General features: G+C 32.9%; 1 protein-coding gene and 1 non-coding gene across 2 annotated transcripts; both read left to right on the forward strand.

The window, feature by feature from the left end:
- Nucleotides 1-1,583: 1,583 nt before the first annotated feature.
- Nucleotides 1,584-7,193, forward strand: UVH1 (Restriction endonuclease, type II-like superfamily protein). The gene is made up of 9 exons (XM_039032460.2): nt 1,584-2,589; nt 2,843-3,066; nt 3,230-3,294; nt 3,487-3,651; nt 3,874-4,803; nt 5,550-5,654; nt 5,731-5,991; nt 6,078-6,301; nt 6,703-7,193. The coding sequence occupies exons 1-9, from the start codon at nt 1,712-1,714 to the stop codon at nt 6,911-6,913; spliced, it is 3,063 nt and encodes a 1,020-aa protein (XP_038888388.1). The 5' UTR covers nt 1,584-1,711; the 3' UTR covers nt 6,914-7,193.
- A 2,074-nt stretch (nt 7,194-9,267) lies between these two features.
- TRNAW-CCA (transfer RNA tryptophan (anticodon CCA)) lies at nt 9,268-9,339 on the forward strand. Its single transcript has one exon. It is a non-coding gene; the product is annotated as a tRNA-Trp (tRNA).
- The last annotated feature ends 5,835 nt before the right edge of the window (nt 9,340-15,174 follow it).

A 15,174-nucleotide genomic window follows, 5' to 3' on the forward strand; every position in this document is an offset into this window, starting at 1 on the left:
GCTCCTCAAATTCACAACAAAAACTACTATATGGGTCAATTAAAATTAGGTTTCAAGGGCTTTGTGTAAATATATGTACAAAGTATTTAGATAGACAATAAATTTTTTTTCCCTTTGGTTAAATTATCACAAATATTTATGAACTGTTTCTATTATAGTTCAAGTTTTGAAAAAAATTTATTTTAATCTTTGAAGGTTGAAACTTACTTTCTTTCCTTTTAACAAAAAAAAAAAAAAAAAAAAAAAAAAAAAAAAAACTTGAACGGACAAGATTGTGTTTGCTTTTGTGTTATTTAGGTGAACGACTCTAAATACACACAATAATTAAGTGTGTGAGAGTTAATATAAGTAAAAAAATGCCAAAGGAAAGAATAAATAATTGGAGGGACGAGATTGAAAGATGGAAGATGACAACAATTATATGGTTAAGAGATGTTCTATATGTACCTTAATTTTTCTATGTATTGTTTAGATTTGCTTAAATAAAGGAGCACAATCTTTCTTCATCTATAAATTTAAAGAAAAAAACATACAAGGGTTAACTTGAAACAAACATCAAATTTCAAAGATTAAAATGAATAATCTTTTAAAAATTTGAGGGTAGGATTGAACCACAACATAATTTATATATATTTTTTTGATAATTTAACCAAAAATATATTATACTTATGAGATAGCTAGAGGTTTGAACTTTCAGCAAAAATAACTAGCAACTCATTCCACAAAGGGATTAGAGAGGGTATCTTATGGTTCAACCAAGCAACCAAGGAAATCTACCAAGTATATTAAAATATTATATTTTAATAGATAGTATATTTAAATAATATTCTAATGATTTTATTTTATACTTATTTAGATTTTTTTTTAGATAAAAATGTCGTTTTGGTCTCTAGGTTTTGAGTTTACTTTTTAGTAGATTTCAAAACGTTACACTTTTAGTCTATAAGTTTTGAGTTTGGTTTCAATTTAATCCCTTACTGTAATGCAAGTTCGGGAGGGGATACATGAATTAACCAAGATAACATCCATATGAGAGAGATCTTGAGGTTATGAAAACATGGTTAAGAAAGACTTACAAGAATTGATAGCTATTACATGTAATACTAATAAGGTGCATCTTTCTTTATGATGACTCAACATAGGAATTCCAAAACTAAGCGTGCTTAGCTTAGTTTAGAGTAATCCTATACTGGTCGACCTCTTAGAAATTTTCCTAGGAACCATGTGAGTGAGAACAAAGCACACTGAAAGTTATATTAGAGCAAAATTTTTCTTAGTAAGATGTGGTTCAGGGACGAATCAAGGTGAAAACTCGTGAACATGTAATGCTCGAGTTCAAGAGGGGATAGTCTTCGCTCTTACAATTTTCATCGCAATAAATCTAATAAATCCTCTAAAAATATAGATTTAAGTATCTTTACAATAAAACTTCGTTTTAGATATTTGTGAAGCATAGCTAGCTATTTTATTGTCTACCGTTGAGTTTAACAAAAGCCCATATGCTTCTATATGTTGGGCTCTTCAATGGGCCCAATACTACTACGGGATGGTCTTCTAATAAGCGGGTTTTTGGCCAACACGACGTCGTATTGCTATTCTCTTCCTCTTCCAAACCTCTCAACTGTCAACCTTCTTCCCCGCGCCCCCATTTTCCCGCCACCTTCAGTAAACCCTAGCAAAATCGCCATTGACGGAGCTTCAATCCAATCCCATGGTTCAATTTCATGAGCATATAATCACAGAGCTTCTCGAGGACTCTAATGGAGGCTTAGTAATCATCTCTTCAGGTCTTAATCTCGCAAAACTCGTTTCCTCTCTCCTTTTCCTTCACTCTCCCTCTCAAGGCACTCTCCTTCTGGTCTCTCCCTCTTCTCACTCCCAACTTTCCCTTAAATCCCAAATTCTTTTCTACCTCAACCGTCATCAATCCGATCCCCTAACTTTACCCTCTGAAATCTCTGCCGATCTCCCTGCCCACCACCGTCTTTCTCTCTACTCCTCGGGCTCTGCATTTTTCGTCACTCCTCGTATTCTTATCGTTGATCTTCTTACGCACAAGCTTCCCACCTCTAATATTGCTGGGCTTATTATTCTCAATGCGCATTCTCTATCGGAAACGTCCACCGAAGCTTTCATTGTCCGAATCATCCGTTCCCATAACCGGAATGCTTATGTTCGAGTTTTTTCTGATAAGCCACACGCGATGGTTTCTGGGTTTGCCAAGGCGGAGCGGATCATGAAATGCTTGTATGTTCGGAGGTTGCATTTGTGGCCGAGGTTTCAAGTTTATGTTTCGGAGGAATTGGAGAGGAATCCACCAGAGGTGGTGGATATTAGAGTGCCAATGACGAAGTACATGGTGGGGATACAAAAAGCTATAATTGAGGTTATGGATGCCTGCTTGAAGGAGATGAGGAAGACTAATAAAGTTGATGTTGAGGATTTGACTGTGGAGAATGGGTTATTCAAATCATTTGATGAAATTGTGAGGCGGCAATTGGATCCAATTTGGCATACGTTAGGGAAGAGGACGAAGCAGCTCGTGTCAGACTTGAAAACTTTGAGGAAATTATTGGATTATCTCGTTAGGTTTGTCTGAATTCAGTTTTGTTATTATTATCTTTTACCTTCCTGTATTTATTTTGTTGTTATATCCATATCTATGTATATGTGTGTCTGTGTCTGCGTGTGAAATAATTCAATAGCTAACTTTGTTTCGAAATTAAAATTTTGTTGTAATGAAAAGTTTAACATTGCATCGATGGTGAATAATGGACGAATTTCTCCATATATTTAAATGCTAGCAATAAAATGCTATTGTTTTGAAATGTTGTTTGGATAGGTACGATGCAGTGACTTTCTTGAAGTATCTGGATACTCTGAGGGTGTCTGAGAGCTTTAGATCTGTTTGGATATTTGCAGAATCGAGCTACAAGATCTTTGACTATGCCAAGAAACGGGTATATCGATTTGTTAGAGCTGATGGTTCAAAAATAATTGAGCAGGCTAAAGGTGTGGCGGGCAAAAGGCGAAAATCGAAAGGAGATGACGATACTGAGGAAGAGGGTGAGGGCATAAGTTTAATGAATTTATTTTATTTATTGTCCCTGCATCTATCCCATGACTTCAATTCTTGGACATAGAATAAAGTTGAATTGGGATCCATTCCATTAAATTTTAATTTAATATTTTTCCTTTCTTCTGATAGATGTTTGCTAATTCTCACCAGGTACGACTGGTAGAATAGTTTTGAATGAAGTTTTGGAAGAGGCTCCAAAGTGGAAGGTCTTACGTGTGAGTGAGTGAGTTCCAGTTTCTGTGCAACATTTTCTGTTCGACGGTTTTAACTCTTGGTTAAAAATTTGTGATCTTTGAACCAATTCCCTTCAGAAGTCAACATTCTTTAAACTTTTATGGTTTTATGATACGGAACAAGAGATTAAGCTCTCTATGATTTTCAAAGTTAATTCTTCTTATAATTTACAGGAGATTCTCGAAGAAATAGAAGAGGAAAGACGGAAGAGGCTATTTGAAGGAGAAGAGAATCTGCTAGAAAGTGATAAGGACAGCAGTGGCATCGTTCTAGTGGCATGCAAAGATGAGCGCTCATGCATGCAGCTAGAAGAATGCATTATGAACAGCCCGCAGAAGGTCATTTGACTCTTTAATAGTTTCAAATTCTTTATTTCTTGTCAGTTGAAATATATTTACTTCTACTTCCATGATGCATTTTTTTTTGGTCATGCAGTATGCTCCATAGTTTATTCTGGCATATAAATGTAACAAATGAACTATAAATGCTTACATCCTCGATACATTCTCAATCGTAAATGTTATTGAATAAGTAGGATGACAATGTATTTTCTTATGAAGGTCCTACGAGGAGAATGGGAAAATTACTTACTGAACAAAATACAGCTTCGTGACATGAAACCACAGAATAAAAAGAAGCACAAGCATCCCAAAGGTTTTGGGGTTCTTGATGGAGTTGTTCCCATAACACCTGCACAAAATGTTGAAGCTAGCAGCTTAAACAAACAAGAACGTAATGCACTATTAGCTGTGGCATCAGAAATAAGAAATCGAGCAAAAAATGATTCTGCTGTTGAGGAGGATCCACAAAATGACATAGATGGTACAGAACAGGCAACCGGAAAGAGGAAAGGAAGGAGTAGAAAAGGTGTTTCCAAGACTAATAATTCTGTGGATAGAAAACCTGTTGATAATCAGAAGGTAGCAATTGATGGTCACCAGCCTGATGATGATAATAGAGGACATGCAAAGGGAAAGAGAAAACTACGGAGTAAAAAAGATTCAGCAGATGTTGGTGATTCTAATGATTCTAAGGATAAGAATGTTGGCAATCAGAAAGCATCAATAAATGATGAAGTTGAAGCATGTGTATTGGGTTGTGAAGATCAGATGAATGAGGAAAATCCAGTGGCTTTGGATGGCTTTTCTGTAGCTACTTGCTCAGCTGCACCTTCAGAGCCAGGGGAAAGGAAGCAGGGAGAACAGACAAAGCTACTACCTCCAGTGCAATTTTATGCTCTTGAAAGTGATCAACCTATCCTAGACACGTTGGACCCTTCCATTGTTATTGTGTACCATCCAGATGTAACTTTTGTGAGGCAGATAGAAGTCTATAAAGCTGAGAATCCAACCAAGCATTTGAAGGTGTATTTTCTTTTCTACGATGATTCTACTGAGGTACAAAAATTTCAGGCAAGCATCCGGAGAGAGAATAGCGCATTTGAATCTTTGATTAGACAAAAGTCACTGATGATGATCCCAGTTGATCAGGTTATTTTTCATAAAGTCATCTTTCAATTTACATTTCTTGAATTTATTAGCGAAATTTATATTTCTCATTCAGAGTTTATCGTCTGTTACTGAAAATCAAATTGACTCTTACTGTGAAGGATTTTTTAATGAACCTCTTTAGAAGGGGAAGTAACCCGCCCTTTTTATTTTTTCCCAATCTCCAATTATTTATTGTTATTTTATGGTTCTGTCTTCTCTTCATGTGTATGGGCACGCAGTTTTATTTCATATATATCCATATGTGTTCGTTCGCTCTAAGCTTTAGTTTATCAAAACCTTGCGTGGTAGAATACAGGCATGACTATGATGAGTAATGTGTTTTATCTACATCAAGTTAATCTGCTGTGGTGTTTTTCGTATACATTCGGGGTTCTCTTCAATGACATGGATGGTGCTCTACTTGTCTAGTCCTACTTGGGTGCAAATTTTTGGATATTCGAATTGTTTCAAGGGAGGTGGTAAACTATGATGGTACTTGCTGCAGCAATATGCTATTTCTAAATGCATAATTGCCCATGAAATAAAATGTTCTTCCTATATTTAGAAAGGCAATTTTATTTTGATTTTTAGAAGTAATTTGTGGCCTTATTAGACATCCAATTCTCTGTCTAGTTTCTATTTCATATCGCCCAGGATGGATTATTTTACAGGGTTGTCTTTTAAAATGTCAAATTCCATTCTTTATTCTGTTTGGTATCTCATTAATATCATTTTGTCCAACGCAGAATGGGTATTGCTTAGGATTAAATTCTTCTGTAGAACCACAGCCTACAACACAGAACTCAACCAGAAAAGCTGGTGGAAGAAAGGATGTGGAGAAAGAAATGCAGGTGTGTGATGTCGCTTTATCTATTTTGCTTTCTTCCATTTCTTCTATAACTTCTCCTTTGATCACTTTGTACTTAGGTTATAGTGGACATGAGGGAGTTCATGAGTAGCCTTCCAAATGTGCTCCACCAGAAAGGCATGCGCATAATTCCTGTAACATTAGAAGTTGGGGATTATATTCTTTCACCCCATATATGCGTTGAGAGAAAGAGTATTCAGGATCTCTTCATGAGCTTTGCTTCTGGGCGCCTTTATCATCAAGTCGAGACAATGGTGCGGTATTACAGAATACCTGTTCTCCTGATTGAGTTCTCACAGGACAAAAGCTTCTCATTTCAGGTAATTTGAGTATGTGCACCAAGACGGGCCAAGTTTCGGTTTCACAGTGATGGTTTTGACCAACAAATTTTTGTTTCCCTTTGCAGTCTGCTAGTGATATTGGCGATGATGTGACACCAACAAATGTCATGTCTAAGCTTTCCCTTCTCGTTCTTCATTTTCCTCGTCTTCGAATACTTTGGTCTCGCAGTCTCCATGCGACTGCTGAAATATTTGCATCTCTGAAGGCAAACCAAGACGAACCTGATGAAACCAAGGCTGTTAGAGTTGGGGTTCCTTCTGAGGAGGGCATTGTCGAAAACGATGTGAGGTAAGATGGTTAGATTCTGATAGGAGTGGTATTAGAGGGATATTAAGGGAATATTAGTAATTAATGAAGTAGTTTATTAGGGAAGTTTGGTTACAAAAAAAGTGAGTATGAAAGGAGGAAGGGGGAAGTATTTTTATGAGTGAGTTAGGGTTGGAGAGTGATCTCACGAGATTGGGAGGGTTTAAATACCTCGAATTACTTGGTTTATCTTGTAATTTCGTTATCAATTACACTCCAATATATTTGGATTCTATCAGATTCATGGTCTGTCCTTATATCCCTCTTCATCTCGCTTTAATGGGGAAGAGTCGAACATAATATTAGTCAAGTAATATGATATGATTTATAAAACAACCTATTATCACATCCAGCTAAATTGTTTGGTGTCGTCCCCCTTTCAGAGCGGAAAATTACAACACGTCAGCCGTGGAGTTTCTGAGGCGGCTTCCGGGTGTAACGGATTCAAATTACAGGGCAATAATGGATGGATGCAAAAGCTTAGCAGAACTCTCCCTTCTTCCCATTGAGAAGCTTGCATTATTAATGGGTGGTCAGCAAGCTGCTCGAACTCTCAGAGATTTTCTTGATGCAAAGTATCCAACCTTATTGTGATTCATTGATTGAGGCCTATTTATTCTCCAATCCAACTTCAAATTTATGAAGGAAAGCAGCTTTATTTAAACCATGATTGATGAATTCTGCTGCTGTTGTAGAATTGTGTTCATTATAATTTTTCACCGATTTTTAATTGATTAAAAGTAGGTTCTTACTCCATTTGTAGAGTTATTGTACCATATTCTTTCATTGATCTTTTGACTTTGTAGCTTTGAATCTTCTTGTCCAGCTCCGAACGTGTGTGATTATTTATGAAAGTTACTCTATTTCGTCTGAATCAAAATGCAGAAGTTTAATTAGTTTTGGTATGCTAAAAGATACATTTGAGGTTTACGATTTGTGGTTAAGTAACAAATTTGGTCTCTGTAGATTGGAGAAAGTCAGAGTTTAGTACTTGTAGTTTGATGAAATTCTCATAAACGTCTCAACTAGAGGGTAGTTCACTAAAGAAACCAAATTTATAATCAATTCGTCACAAAATTCCTGAGATTGACACGATTTTTAGAAAGTGGATTATTATTATTTTTTAAAAAAATTTATGAATCTTATAATTCTTTCAAGTTTGGATATTTGGAATTTGTGAATGTTGTATTTTTTTTTTTTTTTTTTTTTTTTTTTACGATTACAGTGCATAAATGTATTTTTTTCCTGACGTTCGCTAATAGATTTAGAAATTGGGCCTCAATTCAAATAATTATAATTTAATCAAACATAAAATGGTATTAAAATTGCAATTAAATTACAAATTTAGTATATTTCTTTGGTCCTTATATGTCTAATAAGTTTCTAAATTTTCAATTTTATGTTTAATAAGGAATGATATATTCATTTCTTTTAAAAAATATAAATTGATAAATGATCTATTTGATGAAGATTAAATTTTATCATTTTTGATGTAGTAGATACATAAATTTAAAAAACATATGTCCAATGAGTCATTGATCAATTAGATATAATATTAAAAATTTTGAGTGATCTATTAAATATAAAGTTGTAAGTTTAATGATCTATCAGACACTTTAGAAACTTAATACATAAAATTAGAGTTATTTAAACGGAAAAAAAAAACTAGTTTTTATGGTAGTATGGACTCTTCCATATCTCTCCCTCTCCATGAGTGACATGTGCCACCATTATACTATTAACTTTTGACATGGACGTCACCTTTAGTTCTAAACAATCGTATTTGCGTCTTTTTCTTTAACTAACAACTTTCACTCTCCATCTTTAATTTATATTATTTTGTTATAGGCCCAATTTTAATTTATTTCATTTTCTCTCTCTTATATTTGATTTATAACTCTTCACATTTCCTTTTATTTTTATTTTTCTTTTCTTTTCTCACTCCCTTATTTTTATCTTCTTTACCAATTTCTTATTTTCATTTCATTTTAATAATTTCACACTCTCACCTTCATCTTCCTTAGTCTCTTCATCAATTTTTAACACAATTTCATACTTCATCATCCTTGTTTGAAGGTTTGCATTCCAACTATTTACATCATTCATTCTTTATGTTAAGGAGTGAATTTTAGGCTATCAGAATAATGCTAAAAATCAAGATAAAATAAGATAGAATAAGATAAGATTTAATCTAGGTTGTTTGGGATTAAGAATTTATTATTTGCACATTAAAGTCTATTTTTAATGAATTGTTGATTTAGTTTGTGAAAAAAATATTTAATTATTCAAATATAAAGTTACAAATAAAAAATATCATAATTGATAAGTATAATTATAAATATAAGATAAATATAATAGTTAATTTGAAATAAATCATTTATTTTCTTGTCTTATTTTAAAAGTACACAAAATAAATTAAAATAATAGTAAAAAACAAATAAAACTAGGAACAGAGATGGGAAGTATTGAAATTAGTTGAAAATAAAGGTTAAAAAATTATTATATGGGTTAGATAAAAATGAATGCATGGGTTGTTAGGGACAAATAAATAAAATCTACTTTCTGTTTGTTTGCATTAAATGAAAATAATGAAGAAATCGGTTAAGAAGATAAAATAAGGGAGTGAAAAAATAAAAAGTAATATGAAAAGTTAGAAATCAAATATAAGAAAAAGAAAATGAAATGAATTAAAATTAGGCATAAAAAGATAATATAAATTAAACTTAAGATTTTTTCTCTTTTTAAATTTAAAAGTTTAAAGATTCAATTAACATAAACTTAAAAAGATTTTGAGACTAATTCTTAATAATCAAATTTAATAATTATTGAAAATCTTCAGATTGGGAAATACATGTTAAAACGTAGAAAAGAAAAGAAACTTTCCGAATTAAAATAATTTAACAATCGGTAAATAAATACAAAAAAATATACGTTTAGATAACATCTAGGGATCCGTGGCGCAATGGTAGCGCGTCTGACTCCAGATCAGAAGGTTGCGTGTTCGATTCACGTCGGGTTCAATTTTCCTGAAATTTTGCTACCAGCGGAATTACCCTTTTGCCCTCGTAGGTATTTCCTTTATTTATTTATAATTAATTCCGTCATCTCTTTGGACTCCGTCGTTCCATTCTAAAATTTTCTTTATTTATGTTTCGTAATCGTTTTTAAGGGATTTCTCTGTCCTCAACCTTTAAAGTTTTCCATTTTATTAATTTATTAAAATTCTCGACAATTTCCTTTCTCTTAAAACCAACTTTCTCTTTTTAAAACATAAAACTAACTTGTTAGTATGGTATTAAATTTCGTCCAATTTTTTACATTTTCATAGTTTTGACATCGACATAAAGGTTGAATCAATATTTTTTTTGTATTATTGAAAAATCAGTAACATAAAAAAGAATTAACTATTTGAGTTGATGCTCTAAATCTCATGAGTTTCGTAGTCATGCATAGAACACACAATTACTATTGCCAATTAACATAGAACACACAATTAACCAATTTTTATGCTCTAAATCAGTAACATAAAAAAGAATCAACTTACGCAATTAACCAATTTTTCTTCAAATCTAGTAATTAATGCATCCTAGCAGTAGCATAGAACACACAATTACTATTGCCTCTTGTAGAACTTGGCTAGACATTCTATTAAACACATTAAAAGCAACATATTCAATCATGACTATGACAAAATCAAGCGTTTAGGCTATACATGTTCAAGATATAGATCATTCAACATGCTTCAAGAACTAAACATATTCAAGAATGCTAGATTCAGATTGCAAATGATAAAGAAAAAGAGAAAACATAAAAGAATTACAAGAACTCTTGAAATTAGAAACAAGATTTAATAACTACTTCACAAACTCATAGACAAATTCACGAAGAATTACAAAAATATTGCTTACAATCCAAAAAGAAATCAAAATCTAATCTAAATGGGAAACAAAATTACCAAAGAGACGAAATGATACAAAGAGAAATCCCAACCTCCATGAGAATCGTGCTTCCTCCTTTGCAAAAATGAAAGAAAAAGTATTTATATTCGCATGGTAACGTCGCGGCGCTTAGGTTAGCGTTGCAATGCTAAATCGTAAAAAGGCCAAGAAACATTGGGCTTGAGACGTGACGCTGCCTTTGACGCTGGGTTGGGCAAGGCATGCGTGCACGGACAATCCCATCAAAATCTGGAGCGTTACAACGTTGTTGGGAGTGTTGCAACGCTGCCCTATTTTGCAGCAAATAGATGTTTTTTGCCTTCAAGTGTTGCTCGATGTTTTTGGGAGGGTCGTGATGCTGAGATTGATGGCATTTTGGTAATTTCCTCGATTCTCTTCAACTTTGTTGACTTTCTTGGTCATTTTTTTTTATCCTTTTTAGCTCAATTTCTCGGAATGACTCCTAATTTCTCCCAGGACCGTTCTACCTACAAAGTGAACATTAAAAGCAAACAAACAACACAATTTTGAGGAAATTAACATAGGAAATATATATCTTTTAAAGATCTAATAGAGAGGGACGTGGCATCCTGCGATCTCTTTCATTTAGTTTGTTGTGAAGTTTCATGCTTGGTTTCGTGGCACCTTTGCTTGTGTCCCCCTTCAGAAAGTGTTTGAATGAAATTGATCACAAACTCTAGCAATGGATAAGATTTCTTTAATTTTTGTCCCAATAAATTTTTCCCTTTGGTTGGCTTATTAGGACGGAACTCTAGTCTAAAATGAAGGGTTACACTTACAAGAAATTTTAAGCAAGTTCATAATTTCTTGACCGAATAATGGTGACTAATTGTTTATTAGAGGGATTAGTGGTATTTAGAAGTTAGATGTAACTACAAGGGAAAAACTTTGTGTTAGGGTTGATGCCCTAAATCTTGTGGTCTTGTAGTTGTATTGTACAAACTTTTTATTTATCTAATAAAATATGAGGTATTTTATTTGATTTTTAATTGCATTAACTCATAAAAACTAATAAACTAAGATATAGAGTTTTCCTAAATGGTCTGTAGTAGATGGATAAGATTAGGTACCTTATCTTGGTGACACTACGAATATGACCTGCTTTATAGTTGTTATTTGTAAAGTACTACAAATGATCCAATCCTGATCATTCATATGGAGACATGTGAGTAGGGATATTTTATACAAAGAGTTTGTATAAGACTATACCACAAAATGAATAGTCTCTCTTTATAGCAGTGTTGCTAGAAGAGACTTATATTTCATCAGGATGACCATAGGTGACTTGACTTGAATCCTGAGTGAGTCGTGAATTCCTGCTTATGAAGCCGGTCCTTTGATTTGTTTGGGTGAGAGTGGCCAATTTCGACGACTCAACATGCCTACCATTTTGGGGGTTCGTCTTATTGAGAGTTGGGAACATAGCTACACAAAAGGGAATTCACTCCTCCCTACCGTTAGGATAAGTAGAAAAATTGTTCTCTTAAGGGCTGATTTTGGGGCTTGAACAATACTGTGTCATACCCACTCTTGGCTCGAGAGGGTTTCAGTTATAGTTGGATTATAATTTATTGTTCATTAGAAGAATCAATGGTACTTAAGGAGTTATATGTAACTACAGAGGCAAAACGATAATTTTGGTCCAACTGTACTTACGAGCAATTTGTGAAGGGTCACACACTATTGATTGGTTATATCCAATGGATACATAAATTTATCTGTAGTGTGAATAATGTAGTTGTTGGTCTTTAGTGGAGCACCCGACAGTTAATGGAGGTTGATTAATTCAATTAAAGAGTTTAGTTAATTAATCAAGTATCATTGGAGCTTCAATCTATAGGTCGATAAGGTCTCCTCGTTAGCACAATTGAGATTAAAGAAAATCGAATTAATTTGGATTAATTTGAATTGTTCAAATTAATAAAGAGAATTAATTATATAATATACAATTAATATAAAATGATTTATATGAGACATAATAATATAAAGTTTTCTTTGAGAGAAAATGAATATTTGAATGTGATTCACATATTAAAATTAATTGAATTTGATTCATATTAGATATTATAGGTTGAATGAGAGAATATTAAACTATAGGTTATAATATATGTGATATAGTATAAACTATAGGTCATCTGTATGTATATACACATACATACTGACACATACATATGTATGTGTATATAGATACGTACATATGTATGTGTACACACACACACACACACACACTTATTTATTTAAGAAAAATTAATTTTGTTTAATTAAATAATTTAGTCATTACGGAAGGGAGTTATTTGATAACTTTTTCCCTCTCTCCATTATTCTCTCATTAACTAACATATGGAAGTGGAAATGGTTGAATCTTTCATCTTCCCATTGCATTCTAGTATAAATAGGTGTGAGTTGCTCTCTCAATTTGCAGAATTTGATCCCTTACAAGTTAATCTTGAAGCCCACAAAACTTTCACCGATTCTCTACCCTTTGAGAATACCGAGGTAGCCATGTTGTTGTGTTCGGGATTTGGAGATTTGTTGTTGTGCATTCTTCTGGTTGTTCGAGATTTTGAAGGGAATTCGAAGAGTTCGTGACTTTGGGAGGAACGTGAAAAGTTTTAGTCTTCAAAGGTGAGTGATATTCTAATCTCCTCTCCCTCTTCATTTTCTATGTGGTGCCATGTTGAATTATATCAAACATTTACGTTTTTGTTTTCTGTTTGATTATATGTTCTGTAAAATAAAATTCGAATATTGACCCTTTCCGCACAAAGTGTCATCCACTCTTTCACTTTGACCTAGTTGTAGTTACGAACAATTTGTGAAGGGTTAACTAACTATTGATTGGTTATATCCATAGATATAGAAATATACCACAGTGCAAAGAGTGCAACTATCGGTCTTTAATGGAGTGACCGACTGTTAATGAATGTTGACCAATCTAATTAGTAAATTAATCTGGAATCATTGAAGTTTCTAATCTGTAGGTCCATAAGGTCTACTTGCTAGCTCAACTAGGGTTAAATATGTTCGGGTTTGATGCCCTAAATTTTGTGGTCTTGTAGTTTGTAATTGTATTTGTACAAATAATTTATTTATGTAATAAAATAAGAGGTATTTTATTTGACATTTAGTTGCATTAACCAAAAAACCAATAAATTAAGATCGAATTGTTTCGAGTAATACATTGGAGGAGATTCGTGTAGGTTATCGGTCTTCAAGGGTAAGTCCATTAATCCCTTCTTTCTCTCTAAATTATTGTGTAAACATGACTAATAAGAATGTTGTATCTCTGTTTTCGTCCTTTTAATTAATGGTGTTCTGTAAAATAAAAGAATTCGGACACAGTCTTTCCACTGTGGGTATTCACAAACTTCTTCAATTGGTATCAGTGCACTAGTTAAGTCCCGTTTTTTTTTTTTTTTTTTAAATTTTTTGAAGTCTAATAAGAGTTATGATGGGTATTAATTATGCATTGTTGAATGTTAAATGTGGTTCTGCACAATTGGATATTTTTTAGATTGACTTTTAGTTTTATGCTGCTTTATTTTGATGCGGTTGGTAAGGGCCTGATGTTTTTAGGCATATTTTTATTACAATCGAGTCTATAATTCATGTTCGGATTACTCGCGACCAAGTTATTGCTTCAATTTGGTGAAAAACAGAGCAAGAACAGTAAAATTTGGTTGAACGGGTGAAGCAAAGCAGACATTTTGTCTTAGAGCGTAAGGCTAGAGAGTTGCAATGCTCACCTTACGCTATAAGGCAGAGGGCTTAGCGTCGCAATGCTCCAGCCGTAACTTTGCAACACTGCGCGAAGCACCGTGGCGTTGTGAGAAGCATAGCGCTGTACTATGGAGATTTGAATGCTCACGTTGCAACCTCGACATAGAGCGTTGCGATGCTCTGGATGTGAGGTGCACGGTGAGGATCGATCCAGACCGTCAGTTCGAGCCTTTCAAGCAGTTTAAGCAACGGTTTTCTTCAGTTTCTTAATTATTATTTGTAATAATTAAGTTTTTTTTTTTGTATTTTCATTAATTGAATTAATATAAAATGTGATACTAATTTAATTGATGTTTTAGAAAGTCAATCTCAATCCAAATGTTGCCTTTAATTATACATGTGATGTATGGTTGTTTTTTTTTTTTTTTTTTTTTTTTTTTTTTTTTTTATATGTCATATAGAAAAATCTCACCATAGGATAAACATTTATTCATACATCATCTTAATTTAATTGTTATATTACAAAGTTGCATGATTCTTTAAGCATGCTCATGCATCATATTCTATAAGTATTATAAAATATGAATGCATGCATTAATAATATGTTCATGCATCATTTTGTATTATAAATGTTATATGGATGAATGGAAGCATGTTATTTTATTTTCATTACTTTATTATATAAATGTTATGTATGTAGTAATGAAAAATGAAAATGCATGATGCAATGACACCATTTTAGTAAATTATATATGTTATAATTCTAAAGTATGTCATTAGATGCATGTATAGGTTTTAATTGTTTCATTAAACTTTATAATTGAAATAAGTTAAATGAAATTAGAATTAAAATCTATAATACAGAGTTGCATGCAAACATAGGTAAATTAATTTTTTTAAATAGTTTAAAATTGATTTTACCATTAGACCTATGCTAATAAATTTATAATATGATTAGAAATAGGTTTAATCTTTTATTTCACTTTAATAGGATTAAATTGGTTTTAGTTAAAAGATTACATTTATAAAGAATTTATCTATAAGAAACCTTTGTCTTAGGATAGTTCTGCATAGACTGGGGTATTTAAGTTGACGAAAACGAAACACCCTACATGGGAGCTGATCTTGAAGGTGAATGAGATAAATTTGTTATAAACATGCAACAAGTGATTAATA

This window comes from Benincasa hispida, chromosome 5, assembly GCF_027475165.1.
Source record: "Benincasa hispida cultivar pf3 chromosome 5, pf3_genome.v1.1, whole genome shotgun sequence".
Lineage (NCBI taxonomy): Eukaryota > Viridiplantae > Streptophyta > Magnoliopsida > Cucurbitales > Cucurbitaceae > Benincasa > Benincasa hispida.